General features: G+C 42.2%; 1 protein-coding gene across 1 annotated transcript in view; it reads right to left on the bottom strand.

The window, feature by feature from the left end:
• ATP10A (ATPase phospholipid transporting 10A (putative)) overlaps positions 1–23,270 on the bottom strand; it is a 149,348-nt gene that overhangs the window by 5,421 nt on the left and 120,657 nt on the right. The window contains exons 10-19 of the mRNA XM_066622581.1: positions 22,495–23,056; positions 17,856–17,959; positions 17,535–17,661; positions 14,882–15,066; positions 13,354–13,669; positions 10,104–10,180; positions 6,892–7,017; positions 2,671–2,871; positions 1,554–1,634; positions 214–318 (exon numbers count right to left, since the gene is read on the bottom strand). Coding sequence (XP_066478678.1) covers positions 214–318; positions 1,554–1,634; positions 2,671–2,871; positions 6,892–7,017; positions 10,104–10,180; positions 13,354–13,669; positions 14,882–15,066; positions 17,535–17,661; positions 17,856–17,959; positions 22,495–23,056 — 1,884 coding nt within the window. The remainder of the gene's footprint in view (positions 1–213; positions 319–1,553; positions 1,635–2,670; positions 2,872–6,891; positions 7,018–10,103; positions 10,181–13,353; positions 13,670–14,881; positions 15,067–17,534; positions 17,662–17,855; positions 17,960–22,494; positions 23,057–23,270) is intronic.

Below are 23,270 nucleotides of genomic sequence, written 5' to 3'. Positions count from 1 at the left end.
AAATGCACAATTCATATGATGTTCTGAGCTGCAAAACTACTTCAGAGGGAAATGAACTGTAATTCATAATACATCTGAGCAGATCTATATTCTGAACCAGGGAATTGCAAAGTTTGGCAACAACACTATTCCGTGTTGGGACTGCTAATAAAGCCAACTCAATAAAGACTTTTACCAGGAGTGGCATGTAAGAGTGACATAAATGTAGCTTACCCAGGTTTTCGTTTCAATAGCCAAATGCAGTATTACGGTGAAGAGAGCTATAGTAGTTATTGGGGTTCCCCATCTGAATATATCCACATCTGAATCATAGTAAGTCTGAAAGCATTAAATAGGGATTAAATACATTTGGTATTTTAAAACATCAGTTCTGTAACATATAAAAGAGCAAACCACGGTGACCAGTTGGCCATGGTTCAACGTTTCTGAAAACAATAAGGATATTTCCCCCCAATAAACAGAGGCAAACCTGGGTTTGCCATCAAGTGTATAGTCAACAAGAAGATGCACCCCAATCATATTTCCTCATGAGTGCACTTTGGTGTGATGTGCATTTCAAAACATGTATTTGTCACACCCATATTTTTACAGCTTTATGCCACCTTAGGTGTGTACCTGCAAAATAGGGTGTTTTAATCCACAGAAAAAAGTACACTGGAATACAGTAGAACCTAATGGTTCTTCTGGGGCTTCCTGAAGCCCTTTTGGGGTTGTTCTGAGTGGGAAACATGGTTGGGGATAGAGGAAATACCTACTGCATTTTATCAGAAAACCTCAGGGAAAATTCGGAATTTCTTAGTTCAGCCTCCCTTTGGATTGCTGTTTCCCCCACCTGTCAGAAACATGGCCATTTCTTTCTGCCATTATATCCCTGAGATGAAGCTTTGGCCTACTCTTTCTTTTGTAAGAAGACTCAGCTCTGGGCACGTTGTACAGGAAAGTCTTGCTCCTGCTTCATGCCGCAGAAGAACTGAAGTCTCACAGTGTGAAGCAGCAGCAAGCACAATTTCTCTACTACCAGCATCCCCTCCCTCCCAACTAGTTGTATTCTTTGAATTTATAACAAGGCCTATGAGAAGTCTGGAAGTCTATTGGCATCTACATCTCTATGAATGCCATACCACATGTGTTGAAGCCACAGCCCTCATGCCTGTAGCCTTGTCCACAACATTTTTGATTAGGCTAGTTCTCTTTCCCCTTTGATTAGAGAGAAGAGGTAGTAGGCAACCTTCAGTCTCGAAAGACTCTGGTATTGCGCTCTGAATGGTGGTTCTGGAACAGCGTCTAGCGTGGCTGAAAAGGCCAATCCGGGAGTGACAATCCCTTCCACACCGGGAGCAAGTGCAGTCTGTCCCTGGTCTGTCTCCCTGGCTATGGGCCTTCCTTCTTTGCCTCTTTGCCTCAGACTGTTGGCCAAGTGTCTCTTCAAACTGGGAAAGGCCATACTGCACAGCCTGCCTCCAAGCGGGCCACTCAGAGGCCAGAAGAGAAGAGCCAGAAGAGAGAAGAGGAGTGACCTGTAAATTCTGAATGTGCTAACAACGAGAACTTACAAAGTAAGGGATGAAAAAGCAAACCAGGCTTTGGTAGAGAGCATCAATCATGTTCATCCAAAACATATGCGGTTGGTATTCCTGCAACAGAGAAACACACATACACACTCAGAGCTTCAAATCTGATGTACCATTTCTTGAAAGAAATCAATTTCAAAATGGGGAAGAGTAGCTGGTGTGTGGATTCCATCCTCAACAAACTCCATAAAAAGCTCTTTGGAAAATGATTCATTCTCACAACACCTGAATTATAAAACTGCACTTCTCTTGCCTCTTGTTTCCTAACTTAATTTGACCATCAGACACCTGAGGGTCAAACTAGACATGACATTAAGGGCACAATTCCATCCTCTTCCCCCCCCCCCAAAATGTAGTCATGCAGAAAATGGGTGCGCTGTACCCAGCAGGGGCAGACGGCAGTTTGGGAGGCTTAGGAGAGGAAAGGGGAATCATTTCCCCATTCCTTCTCCACAATGAGTCTCCTTGGACTTTTGCCAGCTCTGTAGGGGAGAGAAAGGAGAGAAAAGGGGCAAGGAAGCTGGTATAAGACAGGATCGGATCCAGCATGTGCCATCCATGCTGGATCCACCCTGTCCTGTTCCATTCTTCCGCCTCCTCACCCAGTTTCACTCCACCCCGCTGCTTCACCTGCTCCAGCGAGCACAGCAAAGGCTGGGATAACTGGAGAGCACGGTTATGTCTTCCAACAGCACTCTCAAAATGGCTGCCAATGGAGCACTCTTTGTGCTGTTAGTGGCTATTTTGTGACAGTGGAAGTATTTTCCACCAGTATTTTTTGGTTGGCAGCCCAATCCTGAATAGGATTGGATTGTAAATCATGTCATTTCTCCCCCCTCCAATTTTTGTTTGCTAACTAACAACTATAGGGAGGCCTGATCAGTATTATAACATCAGGTGGAGTGGAAGGGAGAGGTTTAACTCTTTTTGGGCACAATCCTAACCAGGTCTACTCAGAAATAAGTCCTATTTTGTTCCATGGGGCTTACTCTCAGGAAAGTGTGGTTAGGATTGACGCTGTTAAGTCTTAAGTGCCAATCTGTCAGTTTTAGCTTCACATCGCAGGACGTGAACAGACACATCAAAGCCCAGTTTTTACCTCCATATTCTGGCCACTTGTGTACAGCTGAGGCACAGCAACTAATATATCTGCAGGTACATCTTTATCAAGCACTCCAGAAATCAGTTGTGGAAGGGATGAGAAAAATAAGTTAAAGAAAATCAGGTACCACTGGTCCATCATTGAAGAGCCAGAAAATCCACAGTAAAACTGGTACCAGAAGAGAAGGGCCACAAACATCTAAAAACCAAAACAACACAAGACAACACATTAACACAGCTTCTTGGGTTTGCAACCACTACACAGCCTTGGAAAGCAGGGACAGCATCACTCTTTCCAGTTATATTGATCTGGATCAAGAGGAGCTTGCTCCAACAGAAGTCTTCTTCTGACAGAGGAGACCGCTCTGATCCCAACACAACGTACTTATGCAGAATCATTGTAATGGAAGCAAGAATGGATTGGATCAGGAGGAGCCACCTCTGTCAGAGGCAGGCTTCACTGATTCAAGGAATGAAATCACTTGGGAAACAAGGCAGCAACATACTGTCTATATTCTCATTTATTGTGCATCATGAATTCTGATGCCTTGGGCCCCTTGGCTAGCTGCTGGAACATGGAAGAAGAGGATGTGTCAGCATCAGCAGTCTCTGCGCTAAAAGCAGGCCCTGGTTCCAAGATGCACACCTTCCACCCTCCTCTCTTTCTCCACTCTGCCACTGATTCAGTGGCCAGCACTGAACAGGCCTTTGTGTAGCTGTCCTGGCACAGCTTTAAGTTTGACGTTAAAATCCCTGATCTGTAGTAACTCAGATGCAGATTTATACTTTTATAGGCAGGTTGCCACATACATGGGGAGCAGCAGGTAACAGTGATTGGTTTTTCCCTGAGCTGCTTTTTGGGACTGCCTCTGACTGGTGGGCCCCCAGTTCTTGTAAAAAATAAACAAAGGAATTGATTACACAAGCCTGAAAACTACTGCTCAGCCTGATCTATAGCGTCTTCTGAAGAAGCACATCTTATTCTTGTTATCAGATTTACACGTACAGATTCTTCTGCACATGATTCCTGTCACACAGCAGGGCCTGCTGTTCTTGTAAATGCCAGCCATCTGCATTTTAACAAGCACTGCCAGATCAAAACTCTTAAAATAAGGGATAATGTTGAACTATAGCGTCTGCTCCATGGAATGTTACAGAGCGAGACTTTTCTAAATGAGAGCTGTCTATTATAACTTGTTGAAACACCCACAGCATGTGAGTGGAGTCACCCAGTGTACTTAGAGAGCAAATGTGGAAATGCTGGCCTCCAGTGGTAGTGGGGGGTTTGTTCTTTGTTTAAAGGTTTGTGGGTTTGCTGTCTTCTATGATTACTAGACCTCTTTAGACTTTCCCCCTATCCTCTTATTTCTGCCTCTGTAACAATGGCTTCAATTCTCTCTATATCCTACAACTCTTAACTAAGGTCGGTTTTGCTGTGTGTAGGAATGCTTTAATCCCATTGCTAACAAATCTAAAGACAGAGGACTGAGAGCCCAATCCTGAGCTGCCCGGGGTGTACGGCTGCGGCGGCAAGCAAAAATGGCAGCCACCACATCCTGCGCACCCAAGACAGATGCCAGCGGCACCTTGGGAGAAGGGGCCCCTTCCCCTGGGTAAGTGCAATAGCCCCGCAATGGGGCTACTCGATTCACCACCGACCGAATGTTGACGGTGAGGTAAAAGCCTCCATGTTGGGCAGCGAGCCCATCATGGAGTATGTGGTCCCGCCTCCCTCTCTCCCCACCCCCAGCACACCTCCCCCCTGCCCGTCTCCCCATCACGCCTCCTTCCCGCCCTCCACCTGCCTCCCCCCAAGCCCCCGCTTACCTCTCCACTGCGCAGTGGTCCATGCGACCGCCAAGTGATGGAGGCCAGACACCTGCCCAGCGCTAGCACCGGTGTTCGGGCTCACAAACATGCCTTACAGCATGTTTGCGACAGTGTGCGCCAGCGGTAAACTGGCATGCAGAGCTCAGGATTGGGCTCTGAGATTTTAACTAGTAAATATATATGTATACAATATTCCCCCTTCCAACCAACACATTGAAGAAAAAAGATTTTCCCTTCTGCTATCCTTATCCTATGTCTCTACCACTATCCTCTCTCCCCTCTATATAATCCTATGTTCCAATTCTACCCTTTCCCTTCCTTCTAATCCCAGATTGCATTGCCCATACAATAATCCTAACCTCCAACCACATATTCTCACTTCCTTCCTACCTTTCTCTGCATACCTGACTCTCTCCTTTCTCTTCCCTGATGCACATGTGTGCACTCTCTCCTACCTGATGTATGTTGCATTCATGGCAAGACTTCATTGCCACAAGTGCACTACAGTGTAAAGCTCTGTGAAGCCATGATGTTCAAAAACAAAAACCAGTATTGGACAAAGCTTTGTCAAAATTATTTTAGGATTGTTTGATGCACATCAATGTTATTCCTTACTGGGAATGAAAGTTCTTTTCAGCAAAAGAAAGGGAAGAGGCTTTAAAAGAAGGGAATATAGCTCAAAATAGGCCTACCAAGCAAAACAAAGTTGTGGAACATGGTCTGGACATTTCAACGGATCAAAAACATGGCAGCCTGGACCCACTCACTTCCACTGCTGTTTCTGCAACTGGATACTGGGTGCAGGTGGGCCTTCTGATTGTGTGACCACTCCCATCTCCACTGGTTACCAGTTTGTTTCCAAGTCAAGTTCAGGGTGCAAGTTTTTTTTGAATGTTAATGCCCTCAGTGAAAAAGACCCAGGATTCTAGGAAGCCTATTCTGCCAGATATACCCCCTGCCCAGTTAGGAATTAAGATCAATTTGGAAAGACTTTGCTTCAGGTGCTACTATCATCTGTGGTAAAGTTGTCTTCCAGTCTGGAACTTGTCAGTTGTGTTCTACTGCAGTCATACAATGAAACGTTTTCCATGGCAGATCTACCAGGCCCATTCTGTTGAAATGTTCAGGCAGACCATGAAAACCTTTCCTGTTCCATCAGGCTTTCTATGGTCTTTGAACACAGCAATTTTATTCTTAGTTACCTAGTTTTTAGTTACGTTAGTTTTAACGTATTAATTTTTAAGAAACTGTGTGCTGATCAACACAGTAATGAATTGCTGTTAATGTTGTTTTATAATGGGTATTTAGCTATATGTCCCTTCTGAGGGTCTTGTTGGTAGAAAAAATGCATGTAAATAAATAAATGAACTGACTCAGAGAAGGGGCTCAAACAATTCGGGGGGCTTACTCACCAGAATAGCACCAGAATTCATAACATTTTTGAGGTGGCACAAAAGGTGCTCATGCAGAACACCACTGGTGTACACAGCACTGGCCCTAAGTGGCAGGAGATCCTGGGGCTAAGCCTTGCACACACACACACCCCATGTGCATAAGGCCTCTGTCTGCAAATGTGGAGATTAATTTTCTCAGAAAACAAGTTGTTGTGGCAGAGTGGTTTTAGCCCATTGCTCAACTGTCATTTCAGTGGTTTCCTACCAAATGATGACAAGATGAGAGAGGAAGAACTATCATTCAGGAGACATTTAAGGGTCACCAGGAAAGGGCTGAATAGGCTTCCCTTGGCTATGACAAAAAGGAGATGTCAGGAGGAGGAGGAAGGGGGTAGAGACAATGCCCCCTCTGGATATGAGGCCAAGGAGCAGGGGAGGGTCAGAGCAATGGGCAGAAGTTCTGCAAGCATGAACCCTGGTGGCTTAAGCATACAGAGAAAAAGGGAGTAGGCACTTACTGATACAAGAGAGTCTTGATCGATACACCAAAAAAGCAACTATGCCATGGAAGTGGAGCCACACCGTAGAAGAAGCCAATGCATGCAGTTATCAAAGAGGTTTCAACATGGTCACCTGAATTCCAGACATTATTTATGAGGGGCCCAAGCCATTTTGGGTGTTCAGGACCAGCAGAAAGACTTGCCACTAGATGGTTCTAGGAAGTCAGCATAGCTTCTGACACATAAAAATAATAGCTACTTGGCTGCAATCCCTTAGCACAGCAGGGTCCTGTGTTCTACACCCATCTCAGCCTTTGAAGAATCTTCAAAGGCAGCCCTGCACATCAGGCATTCGGGGTTCCAAAGACATGAATCATGATTACTAGGTCAAAACCAAAGAAAACACTGCAACTGTCTTACCACAAAAAACGAGTGAAAGGTATTCCTCAGTAAAACCCAGGAATGTGTATGGCTACAAAATGATCAAATACTTACTGCATTTTTGTAGAAGAAATACAGCACCATGTTGGCAAGTCGGGAATAACACCAGTGACCATGCACAAGCAAAAGCTTCTCCAAATGCTGGAACTTTGGGATTGCAAAATCACTTGCCATCACAGCCTGCAATGCAAGGAGAGGTAAAACCATTTTTTGAGGATGTTATTTTGATCACAGGGATGTCATTTATTTCTAGTTTAGGTGGAACCAGCAAATTGCCACAGACATTGCTGGGATAGTACAATGGGCCACAATGTTTAAGAAAGGGGACAAAATGTCACTTGAGTTGCTTATTAAAGTGGTCTACAATCAAAAGGCTGATATGCACATGTTGGTCCATAGTTCTGTGTCTCGGCACTTGATGACCTATACAAGTCGATGACTGACACCTGTGAAATTGCCTACCCTGAGAAGGACTGTTTTTGGGAAGTTTTGGGAAGGAAGTTTTTGGGTTTAGTAAAGAGTTAAGTGGCTTGTGATCTGCACTATAGCGGTTAAATCATCAAATCAAGGAAGCTATTCCAAAGAAAGTAGCTCATCAATCTCAGGAACACTGCTCAGGAACACACAGTCCAGGGACATGGACAGGCCTCCCCAGGGTTCTGCTGATTGATCATGTTAGAACTCAGTGGAACAGCTCCTTATTTTTGATGCCAGTAGTTATTCAATATCCATTCCTAGTGCTTGAATTGACTCTGAGTTTTGAAAATAGATCTGCCATCTATTAATATAAGCTCATCCTCCCCAAAGAACACAGCATCTCTTTTAATGTTATGCTCGCACATACACTTATTTTGCTGTTTACTGGTATTAGAAGGCTGATGCTCAGTTTTCCTACCTCTCTATTCTATGCATTCTTTCTATAATGGAATAGAAAAGCAAACAAGTTTTTTTTTTTTTTTTGCCTTTCCACAAAACTGCTCAAGTGCATTCAATCCCCTAATCCTCCCATAGGTATATTTCTGATCAGCAGGGGAGGAGAGGGAAAAAAGCTATTTGAATGCAAACTGACAGATTCAATTTTCTTACACATTTTATGGAAGCAACAGTATGGGAGTATGAACTGCTAGTTAATTCCCATCCATAAAAAAACATTTATGAACAGCAAGATGATATTTGGTGATTTAATAAATATTCATGGTCTGTATTTACGGGATGTGACTCTTTAGGAAGGTGTGCAAGGTCTCTCTTATGAAGCAGCCTTCCAATTCAAGGAAGGATATCAATAAGCTTATATTTCTGAGCAAAGGCATTTAATATGTCCAAAATGTAAAATGAAAAGGGGATTGAATACCATAATGGGTATGTAATGAGCTAGAAATCATGAGCCCTTTTGGGACCATTTATTTATTTGATCTTCTCTGTAAACCACTTTCTGAACTTTTTTGTTGAAATGTGACATATAAATATTCTTAGTAACATTTTGTCTTTTGGTATTGTACCTAGAATAAAGACATCTATTATTTATTAATTATAAATAATAATTGATTATTATTCAAAATTAATAAATAATAATAGTTGTCTGTACTCTAGGCACAAAACCAAAAGACTTGGAAAAAGACCTGAACACCCTAGAGTAGGTATAAATGAAATCACTACACAAAGTGCAGTCTCACTTGGAACAGCACAGTTTTTTGAAATATCTGTGAATATCCAAGATCGTATGGGAACGACCCAGGCTAAATCCAGCCACAAACATCTGGTGGGCTGTGCATAATAATGATTATGATGCAGAACCAGACAACAGTTGTGCTGTAAAATGTAAGGGGGAAGGAGCTACACATTGCATCAGTCATTCTATCCTAGGGCAACATTTTTTAATATGCGCCCATAAAATATTTTATGGGTTCACATTAAAATGTAATGTATGAACAGTACCAATGTATTTGCAAATGCGTGTATGATACAGGCATTTCCACCAGGGCGCTTGAATTGCTCATTGCTCCTAGATGAGCATATGGTCAGTGACAACTGTGAGTTTGTCACTGCATAACGTGTGTAGTGGTTCTCAGAACCAGATGCTGGCTTCCTATTGTCCTGGTTCAAGTATTGTAACATACAGCTATGCACCTGAGAGGTATCCTGGGAAAAGGAGGTCTGGTCTAGAGGTTTGAGCCTCCATTTGCCTGAAGATAACATCCAAAGGTCACCGGTTCGAGGCCACCAGCACTGTGTGACCTTGAAGCAGCTGACAAGCTGAGCCGAGCTATTCTATCTGCTCTCAGCGTGGGAGGATGGAGGCCAGAATGTGCTACCAGATCAAGAAAGAAACATCTGAATGTTGTGGTTTCTTGAAAGATAGAAACCTTCTTTCAAATTGTAAAAATCCCTACGGGGATTTAAATTGCCTGCCTATGTAAACCGCCTTGAATAAAGTCTAAGGAGAAATCTGAGGACCAAGAAAGACAGTATAGAAATACCTGTATTATTATTTTATTATTTCTTTAAAACATCCCCATGGTGATACAGGAAACCTGTAGAATCTGGCTCCTGCGTTGTCATGGTGGACTAGTGTGGACCAGTACACGTTGAAGCACATCTGAATCAGACGTACTAAGAGAGTATTCCCAATTCACCAACACACCATAATCCAAATACAGAAAGTGGCCTCATACTCCATCTAATCACTGGTTCCTCTAGCTCAGTATTGCCTCTATAGTGACTGGAAAAGGCTTTCCATGGTTTAGGCTGGGGTCTTTCAGCCCTGGGATTGAACCTGTGATTTATATGCAAAGCATGTGCTCTTACACTTAGCTGCAGCCCCATTCCCCTTACATTCTCTGCTGTGCAAGGAATCTTTCCTCAGTTGTGCTGCAAGATAGCTTCCCAAGCACAGCAAAAACAGTAGTTAACAAAAAAGAAAAAGAAAAGAATGTTCAAATTAAATGCATGTTAAAAAAACCTCTTATTTCTTCTCTTTTATTTTATGCATGTAGCTGAAATTAGGTTTATATATTTTGGAGATGTTACTAGGTATGAATGGAACTTGCTTTGATTCATCATTGCTTGGAGAAAAAGGCTCTGCTCAGTGAGCTCTGCTGAAGTAATTCTTGCAACGCCCAGCTGGTCCACCTCAAAGCAACTTAAAGTGCCTCTGTAATTTACAGTGGCTGTCACAAACCAGCTTGTTGCAGCCCACAGGGAAACAAGCAGACATATGGAAAACATATGGCCCAACTCTATCCTGGGGTTGCTGCTAAATACATTACCTGCATGCCTTCTGGACCCGAGATACCTACACCAACATCGGCTACTTGGATCATACTGACATCATTAGCTCCATCACCTGGAACAACGGGAGAAGATGTTGTTGCTATTAGCTGAAGCAGAGGTGACTAGTGGCAATTAAAAAGGAAACCAAGAGAAGAAGAGACAAGGGATGGAATATTTAACTCTGAAATGCCTACTCTTTGTGAGACTACAGTTGTAAATCCCATTCTGACATGTTTCTTTATATAGTATTTCACACCAAGCTAAACTATAGTATTGATTAGTACACGGAGAGGAATTAAATGAGGTCTAAAATACAGAAACACATCTGTTCTCCATAGCCAATTTATCATCTGTTGTCTGGTACACAATAATAATAGTAAAAAGAATCATTTCTCTTGTACCCAGTTAACTGGAAGTATTAAAATCAATATCGGTGATATGGGCACCCCACACCTTGATGTACAGCATGCAGGGGTGCTGAACATGTTATCCTGGAAATCTTACCTGTCAAAGAGAAAGCGACTTTCTAGTCTTATTATCCCCCTGCCCCCACACCTACTGGGAGCCTAGCAATCAGTTTGTTTTAGTGCAGCTAAATGGAAGAATGTTTGACTGAACTCTTGAAGGAAAGGGATTTTTGCTTATGATAAATAATATGGTCAAGTACTGAAGTGGGGAGCTGAGGGGAAGCTGGTGTCACTTCTTTCTAGTCCTCATGACTGTGACAGACCGACTCAAATCTCTCTCTGAAAAAGATTAAAGATGTTGTGGCTAATTGCTAGGGCAGAAGAAGCCAGGAATAATGCACAACAACTACAGGTTCTATTGAGATTTATCTTTTAATAGACTGTCAAAGCAGCTGATCTGTCCTTTTCTCATTGTGGCTCTAAAAACACTGCTGACCTTATGATATTATCTTTCAAAATAATGCCTACTTGCTATAAGCCTTCGCTTCTCTATCTACCGTAATAATGTTATACCTAAGAGGGTCTTTTTCCATGGGAAAAACTGCTGAAGGGAAATGCATGCAAAAGCAATTTTCTTTGTCCGCTTCTTCTCCAAAGAGAAAGCAATTAGATTTGAGAGGAGAGCGTACATGCCCTCACAGTCCAGATTCTCTTTGCATTAGACTGTGTAATTCTCAGGTCCCTGCTTATGAAGTGAAAAGTACAGCTTCTACTAATGGGAGGCTGCTGGAATTTGTACATCTGCCAGAGGGATCGTACAGATGATTTGTCTGAAAAACATCCCTGGTATGCTGCACTTCACGATGGTGCAAATCAGCTGATAAGCAGACATACAAAACGGGAGACCATTTTCCCCCTCCATAAACCGCAGGTAGTTCTCTGGCCTCTAATTCGGACAAGGGCCAATACGTTGCACATGAAACAGACTGCCATTTTTCCTTTCAAAAATAATCTATTGTTTTTCCCCAAAGAATGGAGAAGACATGAGAACTTTTCCCATCAGTCCTTAGGACAAGAGGCCAGATGGGTCACCAGGTTGTTACATAATGATGAAGTGATGAAAGCCCAGAATTTCCCATGCTTCCACAAGTGAGCCTGCAGCTGGAAGGAAGACTTGTTCAGCATGGAGAGGATGGAAATCTAAAACACCAAACATTCCCAAGGAAACATAGCATTTCAAGTGGTTCTTCCTACAGAATTAGAGAGATGCCAGGGATTTCTGGCATGATTTGCAAACTATCCTGGTGCTGAAACAAATTTTGGGAGAGAGATTCTTAAATTATGATGTTCAAAGATTTGCTAGGTTTCTAATTGATGCAAAACAAGGATAGCCAGGATGAATGGCTGGAGGCAGTAGTGTGACAGCTAAGCATTCATTCTCCCTCAAGGGAGGAGGAACTTGGCTCACATCCATCTCTGTCTTAAGCAAAATATTGCCACTGAACTGAATGCAGGAACAAAGTGGAAAATTAGTTCAGGGAGTCCAGACAGAATGTTTGAGTGGAAGAGGGAGCCTGAACTGAACTCAAGCCCCGCTTTGCTCTGTAAAAAATGAAATGATCACCTATAATTTAGAAAATGTATTAGCTGCTTTTCAGCACAAAGATCTCAGGGCAGAGTACAGTGAATGATATTAGCATTCCCTGACCTGATTAGCAGGTTGGGTCTTGTTATTCGCTAGGGTTCCATTCCAGAACCCCTAGTGGATAAAAAAAACAGTGGAAAAATAGATTTAAAGATCCACTTCCAGGTTTCTTGCCCCTCCATTGCTCCTAATAAGGTCGTGTCTTGACATTCACAGGGGTTTGATTCTGAAACTCCCTGTTGATACCATAAAATGTGTTAAATAAAAGCAATTTTAAAAAAAATTAAAAAGTGTGTCCCTTTACAGCTGTGGTTTAAAAACAGCTTTTTTTTTTTTTTACTGTTGTAGAGAGGCAGTCAGCAATTAGAAATGCCAGACCCCTTGCCTTTGCCTGGCTCCGCTGAAGAATGGAAGAATGGATCACTTGCATGACTGTCTCTCTACAACAGTAAGAAAAGCAGTTTTTTTAAACTGTGATTTTAAAGGGATGCATTTTCCTCTTTCTCCAGGGATCAGCACATTCCTTCTCATTTGCAGTGGCCATTCGTGTTGAGTCAAATCCGTGTATAAAAAAACCATGTATAACAAGGTTGGACCTGTACAACAATTCAACCAATGAGGGTGTGGCAGGGGGAAGCATTTTTCAATAAAATGGAATTAGTGTTTCATTTTTCAATGAAATGGAATTAGGTACCTCTAGGCTTCTGGGATGTCACGATAGCTCAGTCGATGGCTAGGATGATCTCAAAAATTGCAGTCTGCATGCACCCAAGTTTTATCCTTTTCAAGTTTACGTGCATGCATAGGGAGAAGAGTGATTGGCAAAGGTAACACCCCACAAATCTGTATTTTAATTTGTCACCTTTTTCATCTTTCAGGGCCATAGCAAGTGTCTTTAAAAAAGCCATACATGGTTTCTAATTACTCTTATAAAATGTGATCATAATTCAGCCCTACAAACCACATTAATTTTTTTTATTTGATTTCCAGACCACACCATTTTGAAGGCTCAGATTATGCAGCATTTGCATTAAAAATGATGTAGAACAATCATTTAAATAAGTAAAACAGATAAAACACAACGCATGTAAAAATATGATTTAAATACATAGGGCCTTGAAGAAAAGAGTAATCTGAACAAAAACAAATCATTTGTATGAATGTAAAACCATTTCAATTCAACAGATTACTTGCCTATTGCCAAGCTTAATGTTTTGAGTTTGTTTCTGACCAGTTTCACAACCATTCCCTTTTGAATTGGAGTAGACCGGCAACACAGGACAGAACGACATCTCCTTGCTAACAGAAGAAATTTGTCTTCAAGGGCTTTATCTAAGGCATAAGCCAAAGTCTTTCCATCAACCACTAAGCCCAAACTGGAATGCACTGAAGATGATGGTGTGTGGAGAGGAGTAAACTTAGCTTTCAAATTCTGGGTAGATGTTTCAATATCTGAAAATTTTGACTCTATGCAGTGCAAGTGTTGTTCCAGCAAAGTGGCACACTCTTCCTAGAATAAAGAACAATAAGTAGAAGAACAAGTTAAGAAACACTAACAGCAGCCACTGGTCCCTTAGAGTGGCCTCAAAATCAAGATTATTTACTTTATTAAGAACCATCTATCTTGCTTCACTCAAATCAGAATGTCCAAAACAGCTTATGAACAAAATGAAAGCCACAATAAAGCAACAAAACTAGTCAACTTGCAAAGCAAATACTAGCAGAACCAGTTGGAAACCACACTAAGACCAAAATCAATTTAGGATCTGGGCAAATTAAGTAAAAAGAAAATTAGTCTGGCAGTTACAATTAATTTGACCAGTTTGCCTGGTGCATAGCTGCGGGAGGAGCACTCCACAACTGTGGCACCATCCCTTAAAAGGCCCTTTCTACCAGCCTAATCTCAAATGATGGAGGAACCCAAACAAAGGTAGCTGATACAGATCTTAACTCACTCTAGATTTAGAAAAGGGAACTAGATAGTTTACATAATTTTATGGACCTCTTTATACCAAAATCAAGAGGCTTTCAAGAGTTCAGTATACATAATTAATTTCCAGCAGACTGTGCAATACCGACTGTAATGGGGGGTGGGGAGAGAAGTGTGAACTAGCCTGTACACCAGAATAGCCAGAAGAGATATTTCAATCTCTCGGGTGCTCCCTGGGGCATTTGGTGGGCCACTGTGAGATACAGGAAGCTGGACTAGATGGGCCTATGGCCTGATCCAGTGGGGCTGTTCTTATATTCTTATGATAACCATGAATGTCATAGCACTTTCTCCATCAAACAAATTGCCATGTATGACCCATGTATGACCTGTTCCACCCATGTATGACCTGTTCCACAATTCTTTTTCTTCATGCAAGCATGTACCCAATGACAGCTTGGGGAAGTAATTGTGGAAAAAAGACTGGAATGTTAAGCATATGCAGACTCTCTTACAGATACACATCAACATAATCATCAATAATGCAACAGTGGTTAGCAAAACAGGAGAGCATCCCTGGTTCCGAAATGACATAAGAGTAGTAGCCAGGTGACTCTTCTGGGGAAAAGCTATCTGTAAAGCGAAGGGCTGCTGCTGAAAAAGCAGTTTCATAGATACCACCCTCCTACATTGGAAAAGGCCTCTGATAAAGCATATGTATGTTCATGCACACGGGGCAGTGGAGCTGCCCTGAATTTACAGGCCTGATACTGCATGATAGTATTGTCATACCGGTGAATCAGCATTCAAGGTGATGATATTCTCATCATGGTCCAGGAGCTTGCAAGCATATGCAATATTAACAGCGGTTTCTTGTTTATCTCCAGTTAGAAGCCATATCTGCAGGCCAGCCTTTCGCAAGCTTGCAATTGTTTCAGGGACTCCATCTTGTAAGCGGTCCTCAATGCCAGTAGCACCTGCCACACAAAGCGGAGCTCTAAATAGTTAATCATACTCCAGTGGGTGTTAAAACACTATCTTCATACTTGGTTTTTGACTGAATGCTAGTCACGTGTTGAACTAAAGAAGATCACCCAACCTGGCTTAACAACCATAAACGGATCATTACAGTCACTGTGATCATCAACACAGATGAGACAGAACATTTTGACTGCAGGTTTAGAGTTATAGGCATAAAGTGTAGGACATACGGTAGTCAAACAATTTGTATTCAGGCAGATTCGGATTTTTTTATGACCAAGATCTTAGTGTAAAAGACTTGCCCAGAACACATATATCAATGGTGATATACATCACAAGAAGGTCGAAAAGTCACAGCAGTAGTGTTGGTTTAGAAGTTGGTTGCCTTCTGTGTGCATGCATTCATTTGTTATCAGGTAGGTTTATGACTCTACATTGTGACCTGGAAGACTGGATCTGGAGGTCTGGTCTAATGTACGTTTATCCCTGATGCAAGAAAATGATAGAGAGCAGTAACAGATAAAGAAAAGATAGACAGAGCTAATAGAACAATTCAAAATAGAATAAACACAGAGTCTCAAGAAAGTGAGTCGTGACATGGGTTCCAAGAAAGATGGGAATCAAAAAAGTGAGAGCACTGTAAGCTTTGAGCATGCAGCTGAATGTTAATGAATTCAAGCCTACTGAAATACAGTGGAATAAACAAGAATGAGATCCCTCAGGACAATTTCTGACATTTGCCCTCTCTATGCAGCCAATGATTACCAGCCTTGTAATTTGTGACTGGTCAGTCCTGAGTCTGAGGCAAGTGTCTGCAAGGCCTACTTGGAGGCAATTAGCTAAATCACAACTGGCCATTTCCACTTTGCACAGACCTGCATTGTCAGTCACCTTCCTCTCATTTTCCAGCTTGCGATATAATGAGAACCAGCTATTTATTACAAGGGCAGCCTTGACTTTATTTTGTCATTGCACGTGTAAGCTGGTGAAAGAAGCCTCTTTTTTCTACATGCTTCTTTTGCTTCAGCTTTGTTTCACCCTGCATTCTAAGTCCATTCATCTAGCAGGCCTCTCAGGGCTTAATTGGCAAAACAGATGGCTTAGTCTTGACAGGAGTCTGTTTATATTTATCCAGCTGTGTTCAAGTAAACTTTAATTCATTAAGGTTCATATGTACACCCAAAATCAATAGTGGAGAACAGATTTCTCTTTAAAATTATTTCAAAAATGTTAACTTGGTCCTAGTTCTCTGGGCCAACACAAAGAAATGGCTCAATGAGGAACAGATATTTGAGTTTTTATTTAACACAGGGAGACTCTGGCACCACAGCTCTCATTATTGTGCTTAGCACTTACACTGAATTCTATATTTACAAGCATTACCTATCACAGACCTTCCCTGTGCAGTGTAACTTTATTCATTTTACGAGGACAGATCTAGTCCTTTAAACATTTTCATAAGAGCTTAACTTCAGATGTGTATCAGCATTTTCATTGGACTTGATAACCAATTTTGGAATATACCTCTCAAACAATTGTGCATAATCCTGAATGTGTAAACAAGTCCTAAGAGGGTTTCTGTGCTCTCATTACTGAATTTTGGTTCTAAGAACAAAGGAATGCAAGAATAGCTACACCACAGTCTATCAAGTCCAACATTTTGTTTCCAAAAGTGGTCATCTGGAGACACCTGGGAGGTTCACCTCAGGTTCACTACGCAGTACATACAACTATGTCCTCTACCTAAGTGTCCTCTACCTTGCACATGCTCAGAGTGGCTCCATGGTTTACTAAGGAGCTGTGTACATTGAAGTGAGGGGGGAAACAACTTAAGTCATGGTGGCAGAAGATTTATGCCAAGTCTGACTGAACATGGGCTAGAGCTCATTTTAGGGCCTACCCCTAACAGAGATGCTTTGCTTGGCAGCAAAGCAAATTTTCTTCTCTGCTACCATCGCGTCTGCAGAGAATTATCCAGCAGAATTGTTCCATGTTGTGTGAGGACTACTTCATCTACCCCTCTAACTGACAAGAAGGAACACATGGAGATCCACTGTGACATGTTCACAGAGTCACTTTGCAGATAAAATTACAGTCAGCCCTCCTTATCCACGGGTCCCATATCTGCGGATTTGACCAACCACGGATGCCTCCTCATGCCTCATAATATCTCCTGGATGAAATTGGACATGATTTCTGGTTAGCACCTGCGACTTCTGGTCTCAGCCAAAACAGATACGATCAGAACATATAGAACCAGACGCAACCCGCCAGAGGGCCCGGCTTGAGCATCTGTGGATTTCGGTATCTGGGGGAGTGGGGCTAGAACCCAATCCTTTGCAGATACCAAGGGATGACTGTACTCACATCCACTGCAACTTGGATTGTTACAACTTGACAATGTCTGGTAATGTCCCAGTGGTGCCTGTGGGTCTGGTTTTATGCTTTCATGCTTTGAACTTACCTAGGAGATGCAGATCAGTCTCTATACGAACTGCTGACTGAAACAGCAGCTCTTCCCGGTTGTCCATAGAAGATTCTGCTTCAATGTGACTTTTTAGCCAGCAAGCATATTCCTCCTTGTTCAGCACCTGTGGGAGGAGAGAGACAGACTGAAGCAGCATTCATGTTAATAGACTATGTGAGCCACAATCCAACACAAAGTTTATTGACTTTAATGGGATTAAGCATCTCACATTGTGCCACGCAACATTTAAAAAAAAAAAACTCACAAAAGAGAAGAAGAGCCCCCTAAAAACCAATCTAGGAGATTGCCTGTGCTTACTTTCTTTGCAATGCACAAAGTTCTCAGTCCATCAGCAGCATAAAGATTAAGAATATTCTGAGTTTTGCTTCGGATTTTCTTTTGATGTTTGTCCCTTGGGTCATCTGGAAATAATTAAAGAACAGTAAAGCACTTAAAATAAACAAACATCTGCAATTCAGTGGTCATAAACATGAATACTCCTCCCCCCATTTGGCTAGAAATAAAGCTTTGAACACACTGCTTTTCTAGCAACACTATCGTCCCACAGGAAGCCTCAAAGTTAATTCCCAAAGGAAGCTCAAAATTAATTGCTATATGTATAACATATACTTTTTCCTTTTCCTTTCTAAAGTACCAAAACCTCTTGTATAACTTTTTTTTTAATGTTTACTATTCCCTAGCAATTTGAGGGGTTTTTTTTTTACATCCCCTTCCCACATGCTTGTAGCTGAAGTGTTGCATATGGAACAAAACATACAGAGCTGTCTTATATTATGGTCTACGTAGCTCAGTACTGCTGCTCCGTCTGGCAATGGCTCTCTAGGGTTTCAGGCATGGTCCTTTTGCAGTCCAACCTGGAGGTGTCTGGCAGCGAGCCTGATACCTTCTACATACAGAACAAGAGCTCTACCACTGGTGAAGAGGCTTATCCCAACTGATATAGCTATAACTGATATAGCTATAACTTTCCCCTGGGCGCTGGGGATAAGAATAGGCCCTCCGTTTGGCTGTACTTGTCGTAAAAGGTGACTAAACAGCCACCGGGTAGATGGGACTCATCAGCCTGCGAAGGCAGCTCATCTGAGAGAAGGAAAACTCTGATCCCAAACCTCCACTGCCTTGTGGCTACATCCAGTTATGGAAAAGGCTTCAGGAGTCAACCTCAAGGCAAAATCCAGAGCTGGAGTCCCTGAGGCAGTTCATGGCTGAACAGTCACGTTCTGGCAATTCCTGCGATGCTGCTGGAACCAACCGTATTGGCCTCTGCCTTTCCATTGGACCATTTCAGCGACGTGGAGAGGGGGGATTTGCTGCATGGGTAACAGCCTATCCTCCATATCTACTTTACCCAGGCTTCGCGCACTGGAGAGGACACTCTGTTCCAGAACCACCATTCAGAGCGTGACACCATGGTCTTCCGAGACTGAAGGATGCCAACCTAACTGTACATACTGTCTGCTAGGCAAGTGAGACATATCTGCCCTACTTTGGAGAGAGGCTGCAGAACTGCTGTCAGTCAGGGTAGGCAGGACTGGCCTTGGCAAACTAGTGGGCTCACTCAGGAAAAGGAAGCTTCAGAATGCCCTTTCCCCCATAAAGCTGCTTGCACCCTGCATTTATCAGCAGTTGCCTGCTCAGTGTCCATTCTCCTGCTGAGGCACAACTGAGGTACAGATGCAGGGCTTTTTCAGTGGTGACACCCAGATTATAGGATGACCTTCCTTGTAAGGCCTGCTTAGCTTGGTCAATCATAAAGAAATTAGTTAGGGTGTTTCTCTTTCATATGGCTTTTTGTTAGTGGGTAATTGCTGTTTGTTTTCTCTACTGGTATTAATTGCAGATGGTCTTGCTTCGCTCTAGATTTGTGTTTTAAAATTGTTTGTAGTTGTTTTATGATTGTGCTTAAATATGCTATGTTTTACCCATCTACCCATATTTATGTTTTAAAATTGTTTGTAGTTGTTTTATGATTGTGCTTAGTTTTATGCTGTAAATCTGCCTTGATGGTCCCTTCAACTGAACCAAAAGGCTATGAATAAGTATTTTAAACAAACAAATACATATATATGTACCTTTATCACATGCAGTCCTATTATTCTACTCAATATTAGGTGAGGTGGGTTGCACCCGTGCAACTAGCTATACAGCAACTGAATGAATGACACATAGAATGGAACACAGATGACGTGTCTCAAGCGTCTTTAAAATCCTTACTTTGTGGTGTGCAGTGCTGGTGCATATTTAGCAATGTTTGCTGTGGCAGAGATCAGTAAGCGATGTCAGCTTAAATCAGTATCGCTAATTTTGTGACATAATCTGTAACCATCACGCAATTTTGAGGAGTTCCCTCATGCTCCCAGGTCAGAGAACTTTTCTGAATCCTATCCTTTTGAACTGACTCAGGGACTACATCAGCAGTTCCCAAACTCTGTGGGAGCTTGGGAGACGCAGTAAGTCTTTACAGGGGAGGGTAGAAATGCAGTGCCGCAGTCCCCAGGATTACATCACTGCCAAGGGCAACAGGGGCTTCGTCTTACTCATCTCTAGCAGCAGCAGCCTCCTGGGGCACAGGGAGCCTTGCGGAAGCCTCCACAGGGCTCCCAAAGCCTCAGAAAATCTAAAAATAAAGAGTGAGACCCATCCAGTTTTCCATTGTGAAACTGGAAGTGGTTGCAATCTCTATTTTGAGATTTTCCTAGGCTTGGGGAGCTTTGCAGAGGCTTCTGCGGGGCTCCCTGCACCCCCAGGAGGCTTCTGTTGGTGAGTAAAATGAAGCCCCTGTCACCTCTGGCAGTGACGTGACGCTGGGGATTGTGTTGCTGCATCCTCCCCAGCCCCTTAAAGGGGCAAAGACAGAGCTCCTCAGGCTGGGGCTGGAGTCGTTGTTCCAGGGTACTATAAACCCAGGCAGGCTATAATTGCTGCAAATTATTATTAACAGTATTTATATACCGCTTTTCAACAAAAAGTTCAAAAATGTAATGATTCTGGAGGAAAGCCACTTGTGGTCTACCCATCTGACACCTGAAGTGGAAGTCTGGCTATCACTGAGTTCTGTGGAATCCTTAATGCTGATCCAGTACCACATCCAGAACTACTGTGCTGCCACAGCAGTGCTTATGCCTCCTGTTAAAGGAGAATTAAGGTCAAACAACCCGTGGTGCTGAAAGTGAAAGAATGCTCACTTCTTTCCCGCTATGCTCAAGTGTATTCCAGAGACCATATTTAATGCAGCTTAGTGAATGCACATAGAAATCTTTCATATAAACCCTAATAATAGCAGGTCTTTGTTTTGTGGCCTTCCGGCACACAAATTTTCCTTTAACAATCCCCTAGAAAGAAACAAACATCCAGAGATGCCATTTTTGTATTGGACAATATAAGTAGCATCACCCGAACAATTCAGGCTTGTTTTCTGTTGCTAGAATGATAAGCAGTTCTTAATTCTGTAGTTCTGCTCTGGTTTGCTGAAGGACAAAAAACCCTCAACTTGCATCTTTTTATATTTCACTAAACAAATATTACGCTGATTTTGCACCAGCAATTTTAAGTAATAGTGAAGTAATTATGATAAGATATTCATGCTGAAACCAATATTCAGCGATACAAAATCAAATGTTAAGGATTCACAAGGTGCAAATGTGTCAAAGAAAACAATCTAATCTGGCTAGTAAACCTGAAATGCAATATTCATTTTGTTTCCATATTTTGTTAGTGACATAAGAGAAATGTCTATGGAACAGCACATTGTTATTGATCCACAGACATTTTCTTCTCAAGTGCTGGGAAAAAAAACACCTCTGCAAATTGAAAGGAAAAAAAGATGTCTACATAGCAAAAGATTATGTGAAAGCCAAAAAGGTGATCTTTAAATCCAACTTATTAAAGTAAGCAGTAATTTAAAGTCTCTCCTGGCTCACAGCATGTTCATGTATCTTTGAGATGCTCTTCAATTAAAAATCCAGACTTTTAGTTCAGTTAGATGTCTGCACACCATTAATTACATCCTTCTATAAAGCCTCCCCTGACTTCACTCTCTCTCTCTCTCTCTCTCTCTCTCATTTGACTTCTCTGCTCTGTACTTAATACATTGAACAGCCTTCTCAAACTTTACCAAGCTTCAAACCTACAACTATAACTAGGCTTTCATAAGTCAGGAGTGGGCTGTGAGACTGAGTACACCCTCTCCTTGCACTTTTATACCAATTCTCCCCATTGTCCTGCACTGAACGTCAGGTTCACTGATGATGGTTTCCTAAACAGCAAGTAAAATTGCTCCTTTTCTTCCCTACCCTTCTGATTCTCAGCCCAGTCCCAGTCCCACCTCATTAAGCAGTTGCTCTTAGAAACTGCATTCACCATACTGATTACTGTATAAGTCAACCCATGTTTTCAGGGTCAATTTTAAGGCACAACTTTTTCGACTTATACACAAGTATATACAGTAAGTGAGTTGCAACTAACTTGGTGATTGATTTCAAAGGGAGAGACATGATCTGCATCAAAGCCAATGCATTAGGAGAAGGAGTGGTCCGAATGTACGCTTAGGTTGATGCAAATGGCCAGAGAACGAGGTCAAAACAAGTTTGTGGAAAGCAGCAGAGTTACAAAAGAAAATACTTTGTATCCCCAGTATTAACAGGAATGATAACTAGAATGTAATGCTGAAAGAAGATACCAAGAAAAAATAAATGGAATACTTGGGAAAAGCTGACAGAGCTTACCTCTTTGGTTTAGACTTGTTCAAAGGGCCAGCGATTTACTGTTAAGATGCTGATTCTCAAGAGCTCATAAAGACAGAAGGTGCTATGAGCATGGTTCCTTAAAATTTAAAACAGTACACAGATCTATCCAAAGTGTTGCACAGAATGTCAACCTTAGGTTGCTATACATTTTATTACAGGAAACAAATCAAGAGGGAGAGAGAGAGTTATACCTGAAGAACACGGCAGAAGAAGATCCATAATAACGGAATCCGCTCCTTTAGTGTAAACATTTATTTCATCGGTCAGAGGATGCCTGACCACTACAGACATCCTCTTCCGGATAGAGTCAAAGCCCAGGATGTGTAAGAGTTCAAAGGTTAATCTTCCCAGGTGAGGTAGTTCAACTGATACCTGGTCAGGCAGTCTACCAACCAAAGCACAGTCATATGCTCTAGCTGCATAGACAAGAGCTGCTTCATCTGGACTCTCTGCTTCATAACGTAGTTCGCCCTCTCGGGGTTCATTCCCAAATGTCCATTTGGCCAGCGGGGAACTATAGCCATTGTTATTCATCTGAGAAGAATTAGCTAGCTTTTCTTCCAGTTTTAGTAAAGTGCTCTCTGTGGATGCTGATGAAATAACACTAGAGCCTACTCTGTGTGTTGATTTGCTGGTAGCCAGACTCGATGAACTGCTGCTGTTAGAGCCTGCAGTCAGGCGGCTTGGGGTGAGTCTTCGAATAAAGTCCTCTATGGTTTTCACTGGAGACTTGAGTTCATATCTGATTCTGACCTTGAGAAATAAAAACAATAACCAGGAGAGGAGATAAACAACATATGTGGGTCAGTTAAAATGGAAAGTTTCTTACTATCTCCTCAGGTATGCACATCAGTATGCTCCCCCAACTCATGGAGAGTCATTACAAATGCCACATCCTTGACTAGAGTGCTGTAATTTTCTGGAAGTTGTTTTGCACAGGCACAAATCCCATTAGTATAAATGCACA

Source organism: Tiliqua scincoides, chromosome 3 (assembly GCF_035046505.1).
Source record: "Tiliqua scincoides isolate rTilSci1 chromosome 3, rTilSci1.hap2, whole genome shotgun sequence".
Classification (NCBI taxonomy): Eukaryota; Metazoa; Chordata; class Lepidosauria; order Squamata; family Scincidae; genus Tiliqua; species Tiliqua scincoides.
The sequence above is the reverse complement of the archived record's forward strand: the minus strand, read 5'-3'. Positions and strand labels throughout refer to the sequence as shown.